The sequence below is a fragment of the Phycodurus eques genome, chromosome 4 (assembly GCF_024500275.1).
Source record: "Phycodurus eques isolate BA_2022a chromosome 4, UOR_Pequ_1.1, whole genome shotgun sequence".
Lineage (NCBI taxonomy): Eukaryota > Metazoa > Chordata > Actinopteri > Syngnathiformes > Syngnathidae > Phycodurus > Phycodurus eques.
The window spans coordinates 30,733,562-30,755,002 of NC_084528.1; the positions used below are offsets into that span (position 1 = coordinate 30,733,562).

General features: G+C 38.8%; 1 protein-coding gene across 3 annotated transcripts; it reads right to left on the reverse strand.

Annotated features, from left to right (window-relative positions):
- Positions 1-864: 864 nt before the first annotated feature.
- slc6a3 (solute carrier family 6 member 3) lies at positions 865-18,224 on the reverse strand. Of its 3 annotated transcripts, XM_061675228.1 has the most exons (17): positions 18,163-18,224; positions 17,966-18,041; positions 16,608-16,685; positions 15,751-15,961; positions 15,192-15,323; positions 11,993-12,209; positions 10,970-11,108; positions 10,547-10,681; positions 9,636-9,739; positions 9,010-9,134; positions 7,067-7,179; positions 6,189-6,317; positions 5,915-6,014; positions 3,559-3,659; positions 3,082-3,249; positions 2,876-2,947; positions 865-2,753 (listed from the first exon to the last, which is right to left on the reverse strand). In XM_061675228.1, the coding sequence occupies exons 3-17, from the start codon at positions 16,662-16,664 to the stop codon at positions 2,730-2,732; spliced, it is 1,827 nt and encodes a 608-aa protein (XP_061531212.1). In that variant the 5' UTR covers positions 16,665-16,685; positions 17,966-18,041; positions 18,163-18,224; the 3' UTR covers positions 865-2,729. The 3 variants fall into 3 exon arrangements, with proteins under 3 accessions (XP_061531212.1, XP_061531210.1, XP_061531211.1); XM_061675226.1 differs by having other exon boundaries at positions 16,608-16,708; positions 17,966-18,202; XM_061675227.1 differs by having other exon boundaries at positions 16,608-16,731; positions 17,966-18,202.
- Positions 18,225-21,441: the final 3,217 nt, after the last annotated feature.

Consider the following 21,441-nt stretch of genomic DNA (forward strand, 5'->3'; position numbering starts at 1 on the left):
CAACACGTGCGCACTGAACAAAAAAAAACATATTTAGGTTGCGTTCAACCCTGCAGCACACAAAGTTAATTAGGCATCAAGAGACCCAGTGGCCGCTTGCCAGTGACATCCCCAAAGTGGGACAAAAACAACTTTGTTGTCCGCTTGCGCACGGCGTGTACTTAACACTTCCTTGTCGTCAAGCAACTGTATGTGTTGCATTTATTGACAACATAGAGTAAGCTGTAAACATGATTTTTTTTTTTTTTTTTTTTTTTAATGTCATATTTTATTTTATTTTTTATTAAAAACTAACATGGTCGTATGTGCAAATAAGGAAGCGGTATTATTAAAAAAAAATAAGACCACGACTTGAACGCGTCTGTTCTTATTTTGGACGTGAACTTTTAGGTCATTCCATCCGAAATACGAAAACTTTAATGTGCTGCGTAGAATCGGATGCCGTGTCAACGTCACTCTCAGTGGGAATTCAAATTCAAGAGCGATATGATGTATTGGTGTCACGTATGAAGTGGCTTTTTGTCAAATATTAACATGCATGTAATTCTATTTTACAACCACTTGGCGGCGCCAGAGCACAGTGTACGAAAAAGCATACTGTACTGTACCTGAATGATGCCAGCATATGCCATTTCTTTATTGAAATATTTGACTCTCTGTGGTGAATCTAAATAATATGAGTTTGTGAATTTCTTATTTTTTTTTAAAAATGTAACATTGTAAGCGTATATGTGCACAATTACTGCGTAACTTTATTTGATGACGTTGTGAAAGTCAGTCAGAATCATCTCAAGACAAAATACAGTTCAGGACCTTTGAACTCTTTAATGTGTTGATTGAATGCAGCACAATGTTAAACCACCCAAAAAAAGTCATAGTTGAAATATTTGAAAGAGGATTTCGTTCAGGTTTTAGGTCAGACAAAAGCTTATTTGGATTATCCATGTAATTGTCATTAAGATCCTTCAGGCTAATATGTATCAACTTCACAGTAACAAAGTAAATACTCTATACATACATACTGTATATACCGTGAATAAACTCGTCATCTATCATAACTATCATAAAATACAATACAATAAAATCTCTCATCGACACATGAATTCATAGGTACATATATATACATAAGTGACCCCATCATTTACATTTCACACCATCCATTTGCAGACAAGCAAAGAGCAGCCTTTAAACAGTCTCCGGCATGTTATTCGATGAGTACAATTAAATGCTTCATGCTTCTTTTGATCGAAACATACACTTTTCAAATTAGAGCTGGAATATTCAACATTAACAATTCACCGCGAGAATGCAGGAGCTCGGTTAAAATTCAATCTGGAGTTTTGGGAGTCTTTGGTTGTGGAAATCAACAGTCTGGTTGATGGGTGTGTTATATCAACAAAGTACGGTTGCAGATATCATATTTCATGCTACAGTCATATATATTTCTGTTATATTGACAGTCGGTTATGACGTTTATTGTGACTTCCTCACAAATGAGCCCATTCGTGTCCATTCAGTCTCGGGACACGAATCGTGTGAAACTTGCGACTTATGATGCTCTCCGTGTGCCAAACATTCAAAATTGGAACTTGACATGCTCCTCAATAGTCCTCATCTTATTTAGGCACGTAATATTACAATTTAATTTTGGGGAAATTACCATTTGTTTCCCCTCTCATAATATAATGATTTTATCCTGATAATATTGCTGCATTTCTTTGCAGAATCGTTACTGTATTCTTACAAATGATGAGAATTACGACAATAAAGTTGAAATATGATTCGTATATTTCTATTGGTGACCCTTGAAATATAATCTATATTTCAACTTTATTGTCATTATTCTATGATCTTATAGTATAACAGTATTTTCTTTTTCAGTGTTGCCCTAATATTGGATGACATTTGATATTGTGCTATGTATGTATTTTTGATCATTTTAGTGTTGTTTAAGCTCAATCTTTTTTGTTGATATACTTGCTTTCCTGTAAAGCCTTTGAATGTAAACAGTTGCATGTGTTTTAACAGTCATTATAAGAAGACAGTACATTAATTGAATAAATACGATGTAGGCTTGTTGTAAATATTTCTGAATGTTCGACTCAACACTTGACAGGTTTTATCCCTAAATTGTGACTAAACGATTCTTATTACTTCATCATTTTTCGACTATTATCATCATTTGAAAAAAAAAATCTTATCAAGTTTATCGGTAATCCAAATGCCTGCCAATAGTTTTGCTTTTTAAGAACACCGTATCCCATCCATGCTGACAAAATGTAATATTTTACCATACATTCTACTGCAAATATTTATGATAGCATTATTAGTGGTACCTTTTGCATCCCACAATGAGCTTACCTCACATTTTAGTTATTATTATAAGATATATGAAGTTAATAAAACTATCACGTGCAAAGTGAAGATAAGCGACAAGCTGAAAAGTTACGCAGCATCTCTTTGAGGACTATTGTATTTTCAGAAAAGTTGCAGGTTAAACACCACAGTACCAGTTTCCAGTTCACTGATGTCAAACCAAAACGGGTTTACGCACATCTTCACACAGTTGAAATTAAAATCACACTACGATTTCTTACAAGATTTTTCCTGGCACTTTCAAATTTTTCGACCCCTCCCTCTCACCTCATCTTCTTCATCTTCACGTTTCAGACCTTTGCTGTGCATGCATTCATCACCCCCTTCCTTCTTATCGATTTTCACTTTAGCATTCAGACTACCAGCCAGTGATGAAGCTATGGGGGGGGGGGACAAAATAAGGCAATGAAATAAACAAATTAACGACATCCAACAGACCACTTAACCAGTTATATACAGTACAATAATCACAATGTGACAAGCACAAATCAGCACTTACTGTGAACTGACGAACCTCTCCATTGTCCACCAAATGATGTTCTGTCTCCGGGGTGATGGCGTAAGCCAGTCTCTGCTCCGGTAGAAAGGTGGATAATATTATATAATAATATATATTATTATATATTATTAGAAAATAAAGCAGGGTGTAACTATTCCACAAAGACGACTGACACTTGACAGAGATGCTCAGCGGCGCGGGCTTACGTCGCAAAACTTTCCGGGTAGGCTGCAAAGTTTGTAGATGGCGTAAAGCGGCACCATGGACATGGATGAAGTGGCCAGGCACCATCCCAGCCTGTTCGCCCACGGAGGAAACGTGTAGGTGCCGTAGTTGGGAGGGTTAAATGTCGCAAAGCTCACCACCACCATAAACTAAGAGAGAAGTTTGTTTTAGAAAAAGCATTCAAGTAATCCGATAAACTCGCATTCCCCAAAAACATGTATTCTGTGTTGATTGATTACCCAATATTACTATGCACAACAGAGTTGCAAGACATTTCACAGTTTGAAGAATAGAAAATAGTCATTGAATTTGCAGCATATTTACTCTTTTTATTTTTTTGCATAAAACTGCAAATTGTATGTGTCCTATTTATTATTGTACAACGACGTCCTGTGAAAAAGATCATCCAAAAAAAAAAGAAATTGATGGCTCAAAACGATGCAAGGAGAGATGCTCACCAGGAGGAAGCAAGGGCTGACAAATTTCCAGCACAGCCTCCAGTATCTGCCTGGCCGCTGGCCTATCATCTCCTCGATGTCGTCACTGAAACGGTCCACACCTGGAACACCGGCAAAACACTCACAATTTGTCCAATAACTTAGTGTATGACAAATTGAAAAACACACACCGACCTAGCGTTGACATCAGGACGAACTCAGAGTTACATTTTATTGCAAGACTGCTGACTGCTAGGCCGCGTGTCAGCGTGGATTCAACATGTTCAACATGAGAATTTCACTGGGAAAAAAATTGTAAGCACTATCTTACTTGGACTTTGTCATGCACAATTTAACTAACAGCTTAAACAGACTCTTCTTTTGCTCCCTAACACACTGTATGCACACAGTATCATTAGTTGTCTGCTAAATAGTCCATCAACCTTTTGAAAGAAACCCTTTAAAATTCAAATGTTCAAAAAGTGTCACAAAATTTTAAATAGCAAATTCCAGAATTGTATATAAAAAAAAAAGATACAATTATAATTTACAATACAATACAATACCCCCCCCCAGCTTTCCTTCCCAGAAGGCATCTCACGCTGCTGAGGTTTTTATTGAGCTGGACACCAGAACGAAAGACCACAGTGGCCAGTGTTCAAAGGTTCTTGTCAAAGCTATGAGAAAAGGGGGGGGGGAAAGGCTCACCGAGGCCTCAGGCTTGATTTATCAGGCCTGCCAAGGTCGAACCCCGCCAAAGTGGGCCAATCTACAGACCGCGCCGCCTCAGGCCGCGTTCGTATTAAGTCCTCACAATGAGCTGGACGGACACGTGAAAAGTAACCCGAGACGCAAGTTCAAGTCAGTCTTTTTTTTCCCCGACTCTCAGATTATTTTTATGATAATTTTTGCAAGTTGCTGTGAAAAAAATGGGGTCAGTCAGATGCAAACACTGTATAATATATATATATATATATATATATATATATATATTTTTTTTTAAAAAAGAAAAGAAAAAAAAAAAGAAATATATATATATATATATATATATTTATATATATATATGTTCTTAACTGTTTGTGCATGAGCAGTAGGGTAAGATAATTTACAGCCCACTAGTTCAAAATTTGGTAATTAGGCTTTCTTCTCGTGAGGTCATCCTGAATGGCAGAATCAAAGAACCCACTACGACCCCGAATGAAAACAACACAGATGTAAGATGTATTATCAATTATTGTAGCCAATTAAAATACATTTGACAGTTTTCTTACTCGAGAAGACCTCGCTATCTCTTGTAGTCACAAGAACGGCGATATAGTACAGATGTGGTGCGTACAAGTCAAGCTAAACTGCATGTAACAATGCGGGTGACCTGTGTAAAATTGAGAAGCTAAATGTGAGTTGAGGTCACCTGACTTCTCAGCCAGCTGAGAAGTTCATGACAAACGGGAATTCCCTGTGTCCCACACGCAGCTACCTAAACGGGATTCCCGCTGCTGGGTAACACAAAGTAACACTGGCAGACGTCAAGCGCTGACCAGAAGGATTCAAAATAATTGCAACTGCAATTGCAAACCACAACACGGTTCTTAATGTACAGAAATCGAACCTTAATAATTGTATCTTTAGCAGCAAACATATTCATATCTTTGTGCCTGTATTTCCAATTGTTTAAATAACAATAATAATAATAATTGCACAAAATTTCACTGGAACAAATTTTCCTTCAGTATGTAGATTTATTTTTCCTTTAATTCAAAAAAAAGAAAATTAAAATTCCTTTTGTTTTATTGATATGGACTTCAATGGCATAATACACACGAGGTCATATTTATTATTAATTATGAGTCAGATTATGATTATTCTGTTGTATCATTTGTTATCTAATGTTGACAACTTTTCACGATGAAAGCTTGTTTTCGTTTCCCGCTTACAATTTCCAGCAAGTAACAACTTTGTTCTTTATCTTTTCAACTTGTTGTTTGTAACGTATAACTGTGACATATTCCAAATAAGCGAGTCAATATTGACTGTAATTTCCTGGAGCCTTCCAATGGACCTCACAAGATGACAACATGATAATGATCATTTAATAGACAGATTATGTCCCAGCCAGGATGCACATTGAGGAGGCCAGAGACTGAAGAGGCAAAAAAAAAAAAAAAAAAAAAAAAAACCTTCGTGTGTGTTGACATTTTCGTTTCTTTACACTTAAGCCAAATGGAACTAGGTCACATAGAGTCACAGCGCATCCATACAGACAGATTTCTCATCACAGCCCTAATATAACATCAGCATTGCTCGCCACGACAACATGAATCATCTTCCCCCCCCCCACCCCCTCTCTCCCATCACTCCATCTCTCAGTTGCTCTCACCGTAAAACCATGCAATACCAATGGCTTCAATAAGCACTCCAAACAGAATGGACGTCCCCGCTGCAAAGTGGTCCAACAGAGTAAACACGTAAATCCCACCCTGGAACGACAGACACAAAGTCACTTGTAATGTTTGTTACAGTAGAAAGAGCTCACTTACATAACTCCTAGTGTTCTCATTTCATTAGATTAAAACAGTTACAGAAATAAATTTAAATTAAATCAATTGTGGAGATAATACACAACATGACAGTGTCGGTGTGATGATACTTGCGTTTGTAACGCAGAAGAGAGAGATGAGGAAGGTGGCGACCACAATGAAGAGAGTGAAGAGCTCCCGATGCTTGTGGAGGCATTTGAACTCATCAATCACACCCGTAATGACAGACTCCATCCCACCCATCTAGAAGAAGAGGAGAATACGCACGGAAGCTTTTACGTTGCTGCACAAATGCACTACTAATGTCATATCATCATATTCACATATAAAGTTAATAATAATATATTGGCTACCGTTATTTGAAAGATGACGTACAGCATAAGGATATTGCCGTCACCCAAAGCAAAATAAGCAGGATCTAGGAGGAGGCAAACTGATATTTTTCAAAATTAAAGTTAGTTAAAAATGAGACAAGCCATGGGTGAAATGCATTTTGTGTCGTGTGAAAATGCATCAGATTAGCAATTATAAACTTCATTCATAATAATACGTTAAAAAACATTTTGACTATCATATGGAAACCTTTTTTTCTTAACCGGTCCTGTTTGTCTGCTTGGTCATGCAGAATGCTGGATCTGTTTGGCTTCTTTTTTTTTTTTAAATGCTGCAACACTTTTTCTGTGCAATTGGGGAGTGTGCCCCAAATATCCCCCAAATCGGAGGGCGCCAGGCTCCAGGAGTCACGCCATGTGCCTAGTTATAACCCGTCTCCCACCCTATTACTATGGTCACCAGGTCCCAAACTGCCGACCGTCATCCCTGTTCCGTATAAGTAACCCTCAGTGTGGTGCATGAAAGACATGGGAAGACAGGCAGATGTGCTGTCTTCAATTATAAAGTCCCAAGTTGTAGACGTGGTAGGCAGAAAATAAGGAAGATATTGTATTATGCTGTCAGATGGTCGCCGTAAAGGAAGGCGACCGTATACTCACAGCGCTGTCGATGCCAAGTGTCAAAAGCATGATGAAGAAGATTACTGCCCACACTGATGACCCGGGTAATGTGGCAATGGCTTCTGGGTAAATAACAAACACCAATCCAGACCCTAAATAGCAGAAATGGGGGAAAAAAAACAACATTATTATAAATAAACAAGTACTCTAAAACTAAGATTCACTTGTAAGTGTAGTTAACAGGCATAAGGTAATTTTCCATGAATTACAATTCAAGTAAGTACAGGACATCGCACCACGTATACTGCACTGTCCGTCACTTCCATTCACAACAGTAGTTACACTTACAGTATCAGTTGAGATCCAGTACACAAACTATAACCAAGAATGCAGTGGTAATAAGAAAATAAGTTAGGTAAGAAAATAAATTGGCAGCAGACAGTATGTTACAGGATGTTAAATCAATAGTTATTTGAAAGTGCCATTATTATTTGTTAGTAAAGGCAGAATTTCTAAAAGATTCAAATTTGGTCACATTAATTATAATTTTTTGTAGAAGTTAAATTCAAATAGAGTTTATCATGTAATCATGCTGGTATGTATGACAAATAAAAATAGTCATCTGTGATTTCAGCACCATGGACAGCTCAGGTAAACTGTTGACAATTCACAGAAACAGTTTCGAAGCAAGCAAAGAATGTAACTTGAATGAAGTTCAGACGGTTAGCAACGCATGGACCAACACCGCGATTCAGCAACAGAGATTAATCAACACCATTACCGAAACCGTTAGCTTTGGATAATATTTTCACAATTCATCTGGTGAGCGAGACAAGAAAAATGTAAGAAGGGTGTTTACAGGAAGGTTGCTGGGCAAGATTTATATTTTTACCTGAGTCCTTAAGTTTTGCGTCAGTCATCTGTCAGGTGTTTTAAAGACTTTTTACAAACCTACCGCTGTTACATTACCATGGGTCATTCTATCTGTTTCCCCAAAACTCCTGCATCTTGTCTTGGTGATAGCAGTAATGATGAAATGAAAAATCTGTGCAAAGATGCCTATGTGAGAATGTTGCACATCAAAATTTGGTGCTCCAACTAAATTACTTTCACCTCTGTGACACAGTAAACGTACAGTATCAGCAGTTGGATTTATGATGTTTGGACAGGCAGACCTCAGGTCGTTCAGAGATAACACCAATTGTTCGCTGCTGCTTTTCAAGGCCGCTGTCTCAGTCCATTACAACACAGTCTTTTCACATAGGATTGTGTTTGAAAACAACATTACAGTGCAATTTGCAGAAGACAATTGGACCTATGAGCTAGCAACAATGATGAGGCTGCCGAGAGCACTTATGTAAGTGACCTGCCTGTCCGATGCCTCTATGACATTTTGAGGGTTACCAACACAAAGGAACTATCCATCCATTTCCTTTACCGCTTATCCTCACGCGGGTCGCGGGCGTGCTGGAGCCTATCCCAGCTATCTTCGGGCGGGAGGCGGGGTACGACCTGAACCGGTCGCCACCCAATTGCAGGGCACATAGAAACAAACATTCGCACTCACATTGACACCTACGGGCAATTTATAGTCTCCAATCAACCTACCACGCATGTTTTTGGGATGCGAGAGGAAACCGGAGTGCCCGGAGAAACCCTACGCAGGCACGCAGAACTGTGAGGCGGATGTGCTAACCAGTCGATCACCGTGCCGACAAAGGAACTAATAAAAGATTTTCAACTTACCTTCTTTATTTTTTATTTGTTTTAAATAATATTTGTTGTTAAAATGTGAACCCTTACAGCATCCTCGACATTCACATCACTCACTTTCCAGGTCCCTTTTGATACGAGGGAGGCACAGTCATCTAAAAGGCACAACGGCGCTTTCTGAGGTAGTCTCAGGTTCAGTGACTCTTTCAGTCATTCATATACATATCTGTACACATACTGTATATATATTTAACCCAACAGCAGCATACCATCTCTAGCGACATTGTCCAGAGTCACATTGTGCTTGTATGACATGTAGCCAAGGAAGGAGAATACAACAAAGCCAGAGAAGAAGCTGGTCAAAGAGTTGATGGAGCTGGTGATGATGGCGTCTCTGCATCATTGGGGGGGGGAAATCAGATCAGCTCAGATGAAGATTGAATATGAAAAGACAGAATGCAGAATTCCTTTTAATTAGTCCAAGATAATCTTAACACAACTGATCAATCAAGGTCAAGGTCAGTTGGCTATAACTGCCACTGCATGAATTATATGAATTGATAAACAGTGTATGTGTGTGTTATTTTCTAACCGCCAAAATTCTTGAATAGGCGGGCATAAACTGCCAATAGGCGTTTTTGGGTTGGGTTGGGTTCTAACAGTCCACAATGAAATAATGTGTATTACCACAGAACCAGGATGAATCCTGAAGCAGATACAGTGTTAAGAATCTGATACTAGAAAGATAAACAGATCAAAAAATAAATATATTCATTATTTCGTGAATTAGGACTGGCTGATGCGTGTTACTGTTGTCTGTTGCACAGCGGGGGTGTCAAAGGTTTAACGGCAATTCACCTGGGCGAAGCGAAACTTAATGTGCGAGTCTCTTTACCTGTAGCAGTTGTTGCTGAATTTGTTGTAGCTGGAAAAGGCGATGAGCACACCAAACCCGACTCCCAGCGAGAAACAGATCTGCGTGGCGGCATCGATCCAAACCTGGGGAGGTTGGGTGACAGAAAAGGCGCACTTGTGTGAAGCGGCAAACAAAAGGCACAGGAGAGGAAAAAAGCCATTATTAGAGATAATTGCAGGAAACTCATTCAACGGCGATAGATGAAAGACGCTTGTGAATACAGGGGTAATTTTGCAAATTACAGCGCCATGCATCTATCTAATCTAATTCTCCAATTCCCTGCCATGTGTTTCCGTCTTTTTTCTCACTCACTCTTCTCTTCCCATAACTGAGTATTTCGTTTCAGATACTTGAGGATCTTGTTTGCAAGCAAGGTAAATAACAGGTTCTAACATGTTTACCGATGGGTATGGTACAGTAAATACAAGGAATGGGTCAACATGGTTTTCTGTTGACTGCATGGAAACATTAATGTTTTATTTACTTGTTTTCTAAATCGTAGAAGTAATTGGATAGTTGTACTGAGTGCCGCCATGTTGACTGTTTAACTTCCTTCTCCGCTCGGTCATGGCCACCTGAGGTTTCTAAGCCCAAAAACGGGGCCTCTGACATTTTTTCATAAGATGTTCAAGAAGATTTTGTCCACATATTTTGTCAGATTAATGCATAACGACAATTTTTGTGAAACATTCAAGCACTACACTGGTAGTTACTTCCTTCTTGATGCTTCTTTCCTACTTAGATACTATAATTAACACTGCTCTAAATAGTCTTATATAGGCTCATTTGTATATTTCTATTCTATTCTATATCTATCCTATTTTTGTTTAAAAAGCTGAAGTGCTATCTCCGTCCTCACTCCTGTTTCCTGCGTTCCACTTGGCTCTCACCTTGGCATCGCAGAGTTTCCCGAAGTCGACAGACAGGTAGGCCTTAATGCCATCCTTGGCTCCAGGCAGGGTGACCCCTCGAATGAGCAGCACAGTCAAGACCACGTAGGGCATGGTGGCTGTGATCCACACAACCTGAGAGGTTCACAGAAGGCAAACACACACATGCACGCATAGACACACAGTTAGAATACAGCAGATGCATGTTACAAACCCAGCAAGACGGCCACGCAAGATTTTGACCATATGCATTCACGTGAGTTCACGTTAAAATACTCAGCTTACAGCTTTAACCATATTGTACATAGAAATACAGTGTTCCAACATAACCATGCCATACATCTTAGGATCCACGTTGGCAGCATTCAGGAGGTCGTTGTCCTTCTTTTCTAATGAAGACAATCAGAAATGACAATTCCCTACCTTGCCAGATGTCTTGACCCCCTTCCACAGACTGAAGTAAAGCAGAACAATGACCACACCTAGACAGGAAGTCAACTGCCAGCGTGGACGACCAAGATTATCAATCCCATTGCTGTCCTGAATGTGGAGCACCCCTCGCCTGGAACAAGGAATGTTCTGGTGAAACTCAAGAGTATGATGCTTTGCTTGAAAGACCCTAATTTTGTGCAACTTGAAAATAAAATTGGATTAAAGGATTCTCGAAGTCAAACTCTTCAACCTGTATGATGCGTCTATACAAAATAATCAATTTTATCAAACAAAACAAGATGTTTCCTATAGCTAGGTATAAAAAAAAAAAGAGTGTTGATGTCAATGGTATGATTCAGATTATTCCAGAGAGGTTCTGACAGATGACACTAAATGCCGTCAAATTGTCTGTGGTGGCTCAATGCAAATAGCACGGTGCGATTCCAGCTCAGCTTGAAGAAAAGCTCCAACTGTCACAACAAAACGACCCTGCGCTCACTGGAAGAGAAAACACCTGGCTAGCACCTGGTCACATGCATGCCAAATGAAAACACATCCAAGAAAAATGTGAATGAAAAATTGGCAACATAAACATTGGAGAGATCTCAGCATGATGCACAGGTCAAGATAATGACGATCAAAATAACGATAATAAATATAATGTAATTAAAATAATACCTGCATGACAATGTCAATATAAATTGATTATAATTATATTTTTTTAAAATAATCTCTTTACAGTGTCCAGGGGAATCACAATTAAGTACATTTATGAATAATTCAACACAATTTTAAACAAATCACTTTAAAATAAGGGTTAATTGCAAGCATAATAAAAAAAAAAAAAACACTCCTAGAAAAACATTGACTCATTATGTCGTTCATACTTAGCATATAATGCCGTAGTCTTGACCATTAAATCTTTACGGTGTTATCAAATAAAAAATAATAATACACAGTTATAAATATCCAATGTCACACAACAGTAGAAATGGTGAAGTTGAGCCAACTTACTCAAAATACTCTTGAGCTGGAGTGGCCTTGTAAATGTCACTGATTGTGCTGTTGTCAGCCCAGTCGGAGCAGTTTGGACTGTTCCAAGTGTTGTTGCAATGAATCCACGGGAGCTCGGCAGTGAACGACGAGAAGAGGTAGAAGAGAGCCCAAGAGATGATGACATTGTAGTAGAAGCCAACATAGAGGGAAATGAGGATCACTGTAAATCCTACACCTGTAATACAAAAACAGACAGTTAGGATTGCAAGTCAACATTATGACATCTTCCATCCGCTCCTCTCAGGCAGGAGGCAACGGAGCATCCGATGCAGGACCACCAAGCTGAGGGAAACCTTCTTTCTTGAGCTGTTAGACTATTATTACTATTATTATTATTATTATTGTGCCAATTCATCCAAGAAAACAAGGACCACGAAAATATGTCAATATTATGTGCAGTTTAAGACTCTGACATTTTAACGTTTGCTGCATCCAAATACTTTTGCTGCATCCAAATACTACATTTGCACCTTTGCAAAAAATCACAACTGCAAATACGTATTTTTATCTTTTTTAAAATCTTGTCTAATTTTCCTATTCTTTATTGTACCTATATTTCACAAGTCTTGAGACTTTGTAGGTTAATCTGGGACCTTGGGTATATAATTTTCTGCAATATCATGTGTTTTCGTATGGCAATAAAAGTGCTTGAATCCTTGAGTTTGAAAGGGATATAAACATTCATGTTACTGTGATTGTAACTATTGCCTGATATACTGTAGCTCACATACATCAAGGAGCTACTTTACATTTTCTATATTTATATATGTATAATTAAATTATTATAAAAAATAATTTGTAGTTGTATATCTTAAAACTGAGTTTGCTTTCAGAATCACAATTTTCAATGACATACTGTAAATACTAAGTATTTTTTCAACAAATGTATTTCCAGTAATGTTGAAAAAATTAGTACACACCAACAAAAGTTTAGCCAAGCCATATTGTGATTCATAAAAAGTTTGAATGTAATAGTTGCGCCACATGCGATTTTCATGTCCATGTCTCCATCCTCCCTTTTCTTCAGATACATTGATCTTGAGAGGAAACCAGCTTGTTGATCAGAATAATTACTGTCAATATGGGCATGTGTATTTATGCATTTGAATAATTACTGTCATTCCCCCACTGAGAGGCAGAGAAGGACAGCGTGTGAAGTGTGTGATTAGAACGTCAATGTCCTGTGTGGAATCTTGACAGACAGCACATGGTCACAGATGGGAGGCCCACGCTTGCATACACACGCTCACAAACACACGCTTCCTCTCACACGCACACGCAAAGTGCAGATACACAGCTATGAGCCACCTTCAGCCCGACAAGGACGATACTGGACACAGGATGCACGTCTGGTGGCGTGCTGAGAAGCCACAGATGGTCTAGGTGATGGTCTGTCAATATATTTGTAGAGCAAGGCAGTTTCAGATATGTGCATACTTATACAAAACAGATCAATACATAGAAACAACAAACAAGAACAAAAAAAAAAGAAAATCAAAAATAAAATTAAGTAAATAAAAATAATCCAAACCAATTGCATCCCTCAAAACTAAACCTTCCTCGTCATTGTTTTGAAAAGCACCTGCCGAAATTGTCAGCCACTGTTTGCCAAAAAATAAATAAAAAATTCGGACAATCAGGACAACAGTCTAAAAGCCTAATTTTCATTTGTTTTCCATCTGAGTGCAACCACAACCTGATGTTCGGGGAGGATAAACAATGCCTGTCGGCGCTTGACACAGACGAGTGAAGAAAAGGGGGGGGGGGGGGGACTGGCATGTGAATGGGCAGGCAAGCAGACACACGGACATCTAAGTATGGAAGGGAAGTCGACGAGTTGACACTGTAGTGGGAAGCTAGATGGGCACGTGTGCAGACATTGATGGATGAAGCCGATCACACATGCAAAATGGGTGACATTAGGTACACCTACACAATACAATGGGCTACAATACAAGAATACTTTTTAATGGTAAATAAATGGGTCAATATCACTAAGAAGTGCCTTTGGTATCAAAATCACTCGGTCATCATGAAAATGTAGCAGCATAATGAAACTGATGTTGTGGGGTGTGTAATCAGTGGTTCAATGATGCTACAGTGAATCCAAAATAAGTGTGCATGGTTTTATTGGGAAGTTATTTGATTTAAAAAACTGTTATTCTATTATTATTATATTCTATTATCTTTATTAATTTTGCATGTGTCCCTTAAATTGGTCTCCACCCTGTCATTGCGGGGTAAGAAACGATACCAGCCATATTTCAAGTTATCGGGTACTTGTGGAGGCTGCTGATACCAGCCACCGATACTTAATACAAAACAAAAACCTGACATGCACTAAGTCCTCCTTGCCAGCAGGTTTGACGCATTAGTGAATCATCATTTGTGTCAGAAAGCAAGGTCTTTGTTCACAATTATCTGTCAGTGTGTTAAATGACATTCTATGTATCAGGAGCACTAGTGGTATCGTTACTCTGTATCGGTGAGTACTCAAGAGTGAATACTCGGACTGGTATACATCAAAAAATAAATAAAAAGAAGCAGTATCGAACATCCCTAATTTTCAGTGACATTACGTCCAACGTTTTATTTTTCTTCAATGGAGCTCTAACAATTTTCACAGTTTTCTCATTTTCATCATATTATGTGTCTTAGTTGGATGTTGTGAAGCTGAACATGTCCACTTTGTCCTTGTAAAATAATAAGATAAGATAAGATAAGAAAACCTTTGAGAAATTCTAAATAGATTTGTTAAACAGTTCACAGTCAGAGAGCTGACTGAAGGATGTTGCTAAGTGAAAGTCGACCATGTGCTCGTAAAATGCTATCATTAGCCAAAAATGTGCGCGCATATTTTGCTCTTTGGATGAACATTGTCTGCATGCAGTTCATTTAGAAAAAAAAGAGCACAAGCTTGATCGAGACCCATTACTAACAGCAAAATATGGCATTTGTAAGTAATATAATAAATATGAAGTTTAATGCAAAATCCCAGATTTTTTGGGGGGGGGGGGGGGGCGTAGGTGGTCTCAAAGGCACCTTATGGTGACATTGACTCTAAAAGTAGTTGTAGTTTAAGCCATCTCGATTTTGATATCAGGGGGATTGGAATATATTTACTGACGGAAGAATTAGGGACGTTTTGCCATCTTACCTTTAAATATAGGACATATTTTCCAGACCCCTGCTGCGCCCTCTCTGTTGTACTGTCCCAGAGCCAGCTCCATGTAAAAGAGAGGCATGCCCGCTATCACCATAAAGAACAGGTATGGCACCAAGAAAGCACCTGTACACACACAGACACGTTTTTAGTTATATTTCCTAAACAGACATATTGTCAATAATTCATGTTTAGAGGCACTGAGCATCCTTGCGAACAGGGTGTGAGCTTGGACTATGGCTACAGCTTTTAAATCTAATGAGAGAGCTATGTTAAACAGCTATAATTAGTGACCATAATTGTTGGGGCTAATCTATTCAGAGCAGCTGTGGTTGCTGTTTTATCCTTATTTTGATCTCTCGAAAGGGTTGAAAGAATTGGGGGGGGGGGGACAGGAGGTGATACACCACTACAAAAAAAAAGAAACAACTTGCGCCTTTATTTCACCTTGACCATTTCTCTTTTCAATAAAACTAGAAACATAGACAGTGTCAGCCTTTCATGTCCACCTCAACTATTTGAATATAGGAGGCTGATTTTCTGTCAAACTCACCTCCTCCATTCTTGTAGCAGAGGTAAGGGAACCTCCAAACGTTCGCGAGGTCCACCGCAAATCCGATCACCGACAGCAGGAAGTCAATTTTCTTGCCCCAGGTTTCCCTTTCCTCCTCACCGCTGGTGCCGATCTGAGATGTGGCCGGAGCCACGATGGTGCTGGAGGTGAACTGGACCCCGTTCTGCTCCTTGACAAGGATCAGCTCCACCTGCAGGGGTAGATTCATATAGTGCATAACCCATTAGTTACCATTAGCTACCACCTGTATGATGTCACTGTTGTTTCGGCATTTCAACACACTTTTCAACATTATTATAAAACATTATTATATGCATTAATGTTATATAGGCACATATTTACAATTGTGGAAGCATCATTATAAAATATAAAATCAATCATTTACAAAGATGGTTATGCTTATTTTTGATGGGTTTTATTATTGCTGCTGATATGCACTGTACAAAATGCACTTTAGCCTAAATAAAGAAACCAACATATCTAGATGCAGTGCAGTTCAACGCCACTGCACAAACAACAAGCACAATAATAGACAAAGTTAAAAAACACCTTTCTGAGCGGATCAATAAAAACACAAAATGTTCTTATAAGTCATATATTTTGATACAGCTCTTATCCTGAACGTAATTCCACTGTTTAATTGTGTTCACCTAGAGTATAATGTAAAGAAAAGTACTAGTAAACTTTTCTTTTACAAACGTTTCATGTTCTGTCACCTTCTACACAGGTAACACGGCAATCACATTTAGTGCTTCATGAAAAGAAAAAAAAAAATCATTTCTACAACAGTGAAGCATACATTTAGTACGAAATAAATGCTACACATCTGCACTGACCTCTTTGGGAACCGCAGCATTGGAAGGGTTTTTTTCTGGGGCTACGACTGATGACATCAGGCCAATCGGGACTTGATCCTTCAGCATGGAAAGGTACTCAGCTTTCGAGGAAAGGCAAATAGGTCTGCTTATCGAAGACGGAGACAGTTAACTGTGGAAAAATGTCATCAACATCTAAAATGTTGATGACATTTTGTACATACAACTATCTTTCCAATCCTCATTAGGGTCAGGATAATAGTTTGTTCAACTATATAATTAAGGATAATAGTTTGTTCAACTATTGTTCAAGAACTGTAAAAAGGGTTTTGGTAACTAAAAAATGCTGCCAGTATCTCAACATTATTATTTATTACATATGACAATTTGAAATTCCGGTAAAGATTTGAGCTAGAATCATGGAAGTTGACAAACATGATTTGCTTTCGCGGGTTACATAAAAAAATGTGGTTGGCCAGATGTGGCCCCCGGGCCTTGAGTTTGACACCAGCCATTTAGCGTGTTCAATGAAGCCAACATGTTTTGGGCTCACGGGGAGGAAGCCAGAGTACCAGCCGAAAGGCACCTAAGCACGGGGAGAACGTCCAAACGCCACACAGGCGGGCTGGAACCGAGATTCCAAGCACTAAGCGTAAAACTGTAAGGCTGTCGTATTAACCACAACACACAGTGCAGCCCGAATGTTTTACATTAAGCCTAATTGAATTCCATTTCAACACCTTAATGCTGTTACTAGGTGTATGTTGTTATTACTTTGTTTCTTTCCTTTCATCCAAAGTGATTAAGCGCCGTCCTGGCGAACAGCAATTGGGCGTGATGTCGAAAAGGACGCGCACGGGGGGGGGAGAGGGGCGACGTCCGCGTCGCTACAAGGCCGTCGCCTCCCGCTCATTACACTTCACACTTGCTGATCGCCATTTTGCTCACAACAAAGCTTAATAAGCTCGGCACACCATTTATCTATTACATCACGAGTTCAAGCTTTGTTTCACTAAAATTATACTATATATATACTTATACTATTATAGACATTATCACCAGTATAAATCCCAAAATGAATATTTACATTTTCTGAAATGTAACGTCTAAATTTAATAATAATATAATAAAGAAATACAAAAATGGAAGAAATGTTTTACTTTACCTAAAAACTTCATTCAAAACCCCCATGTGTTTAGTAAAACATGAATGTTATCAATAAAGTCAAAACAATCTTTCAATTTCATGGCAAGTCAGTTAACTAATTTCCTCTGCAAACATTACCATAAAACAAAAGTGATGATTATACTACATAGTATTACTGACATATGTAGGCAAACAGGTAATTCTTGTTTGATACAAAACTCGCCAATACTCACCGATATCAAGTGAAAACCTCCCTCAGTGGACAATTTGCTCAGTCTACTTCCAGTCGTGTTGCGGTTCCTCAGTTCGCTACAAAATCATAATCAACATTAGCAAGTTAAACTAGCCCAAATCAATCCAAATAATTAGAAAAAAATCATAATAATCAGAGTGACAGATCAGGCTAAAGAGAGGAAAAGATGAGACGTGCCAGTCAATGATGAAGTGGGAGCCTCTTTGGCTACCAGAAGGCTGTGTGGTCTGCTGTGGGGATCTGCCTGCAGGACCACCCTTGAAATATGAGGAACAGTCAACAACCCATCCCCCCCCACCCCCCTCCCGCCGACCCACCTTCCCTCATCGCCCCCCACACCCAATCTCTCTGACCCCTCCCTCCTTACATCCCCTGCATGGCTTCGCTATTCCTCCTCTTTACAATCCAAGTCAGTGTCAATTTCCTCTCTGATGAGAAGCATCCAGTCCCTCTGGAAATTGAGGTTGCTGAAAGGAACATTCATAAGTATTTCGTATCAAATGAATATTTCTAGAACTGTTGTCCAGATTCCATCCCCAGAGTGGAGTTCAATCAATATTCTTCTCCGTCAGCAATGCAGAAATAAAACATACAGTATCTGACCTCAGACGAAACATGTGCAACGTTGGTCAAAGATTAAGATGACATTTCTAAATGAACCTAAAACTTTCTGCAACCTTTACAGGTGACCTTAATTTGACCTTGTCTCAATTTCTGATTGCACTCGTCCAATTATTCAACATTTCGGTTCTCAGAAGTGGACACTGAGCTTAGACTGATCTTAGAGTGTGATCATAGTTTGCAAAAGAGATACAGAGAGACTAGAAGAGTCACAGAAAGGCATGAAAGAGAATGTCCTCAGAAATTGATTACTTGATTGTGTTATTCTTTGAAATACTTTGCACGACTTTTACTGTTGCTACCATCGAAGAATATTTGCCCTCAAAAAGTACTTTTGCAGTCTTTATAACACGGTGTGTAAAGTAATGCTAACAGTCATGCACAAGAAAGCTTGATTTAGCAGCTAAAAATCCTAATGTTCTGGAATCAGATTTTTTTTTTCATGAAACCATAGCAAGCTTCCACAAACAGACCAATTCGTGATCCAAAGCATAACACATCGTATGGCAAACATGGTGGAAGCATTTATGGCAAAGGCATGGTGTAACTGTCTACTAATGGAACGGGCTCACACGTATTTATCAATAATGTGATGCTGGCAGAAAAAAAGCACTACTATTTGGCTTTACTCTTAAGATAGCAAAGCAGGGGTGTCCAAATTACAGCCCGGGGGCCATTTGCGGCCTGTCATCCATTTTTTACGTGGCCCTTGGCATACACTAAAAATAACTTGACACATCCCATGGTCAAGTTTTATTCGTCTTACAGGGGAACCCACCTAACAAATGATAACATAATATAATATTATATACATATATATATTGTTGAGACTTTATGCAAAGAAACTTTTTAACTAAAATAAGAACATTTCTATTCATAAAGCCTCAACGAATAAAAATCTGTTTCAGATGCAAATCACAAGAATTGCAAAATGCTGCATTTTCTGCTCCATGTCAAAGTCTCATTTGCGAAATGTATGTATCACAGTAATAATCCTAATAAGGTAAAAACTCATCTAAATATTGTCAATTTCCTCTATTTTAAGTTTTGGTTGTACAACCCCAATTCCAACAAAGTTGGGACATTTTGTTAAACATAAATAAAAACAGAATACATTGATTTGCAAATCATGTTTGACCTATATTTAATTGAATACACTACAAAGACAAAATATTTCATGTTCAAACTGATAAACTTTATTGTTTTTAGCAGATAATCATGAACTTAGAATTTTATGGCTGCAACACATTCCAAAAAAGCTGGGACAGGGTCATGTTTACCACTGTGTTACATCACCTTTTTGTTTAACAACATTCAATAAACGTTTGGGAATTGAGGACACTAATTGTTGAAGCTTTGTAGGTGGAATTCTTTTTGTCTTGTCTTGCTGAAATAAGCAGGGGCGTCCATGAAAAAGACATTGCTTGGATGGCAGCATATGTTTCTCCAAAATCTGCATGTACCTTTCAGCATTAATGGCGCCTTCACAGATGTGTAAGTTACCCAGGCCATTGACACTAACACAGCCCCATACCATCACAGATGCTGGCTTTTGAACTTTGTGTCCATACCACTCCGGATGGTTCTTTTCCTCTTTGGCCCGGAGGACACGATGTCCACAATTTCTAAAAACAATTTGAAATGTGGACTCGTCAGACCACAGAACACTTTTCCATTTGGCATCAGTCCATCTTAGATGAGCTCAGGCCCAGAGAAGCCGGCAGCGTTTCTGGGTATTGATGAATGGCTTTTGTTTTGCATAGTAAAGTTTCAAATTGCACTTACGGATGTAGCGCCAAACTGTATTTACTGACATTGGTTTTCTGAAGTATCCTGAGCCCATGTGGTGATATCCTTTATCGAAGGTCCCGGGCCTTCAATGTTGGTTTTCGGTCTTGCCGCTTACATGCAGTGATTTCTCCAGATTCTCGGAACCTTTTGACGATATTATGGACCGTAGATGATGAAATCCCGCAATTCCTTGCAATTGTACGTTGAGGAACATTGTCCTTAAAATGTTGGACTATTTTCTCACGCACTTGTTCACAAAGAGGTGAACCTCACCCCATCTTTGCTTGTGAATGACTGAGCAATTCAGGGAAGCTCCTTTTCTACCCAATCATGGCACCCAACTGTTCCCAATTAGACTGTTCACCTGTGGGATGTTCCAAACAGGTGTTTGATGAGCATTTCTCAACTTTTTCAGTCTTTTTTGCCACCTGTCCCAGCTTTTTTGGAATGTGTTGCAGGCACAAAATTCCAAGTTCATGATTACTTTCTAAAAACAATAAAGTTTATCAGTTTGAACATTAAATATCTTGTCTTTGTCGTGTATTCAATTAAACATAGGTTGAACATGATTTGCAAATCATTGTATTCTGTTTTTATTTATGTTTAACACAACATCCCAACTTCATTGGAGGCTACTCCTTAGTGCAGGGCAGATCTATTCATGTGGGATAAAGGACCTCGGGCCACCCACAAATCCGGAAAAATCCTTAACTATTTGCCTTATCACCTTCAACAGAAAGCCATGACGCAGCAGCTTTTCCAAAATAACTATAATATAATAATTTACAGCACTTACATAGCGCTTCTCAAGGCACTCAGACACTTGATAATTGCACACATTATACAATCACTCCACAGTCACGGGTGGCTGCCATTCTGCAGCTACAGCCCCCTTCGACCAAAACTATTATAAAGAATATTTATTTGCTTGTTGGATTGGTTTTAGCGAGTTTTAATGAATAAAAAGAATGTCAACTTTGCATCTTTTGAATTTTCTTTGTGCGGCCATGTGAGGAAAAAGTTTGGACTACCCAAGTGAAACGT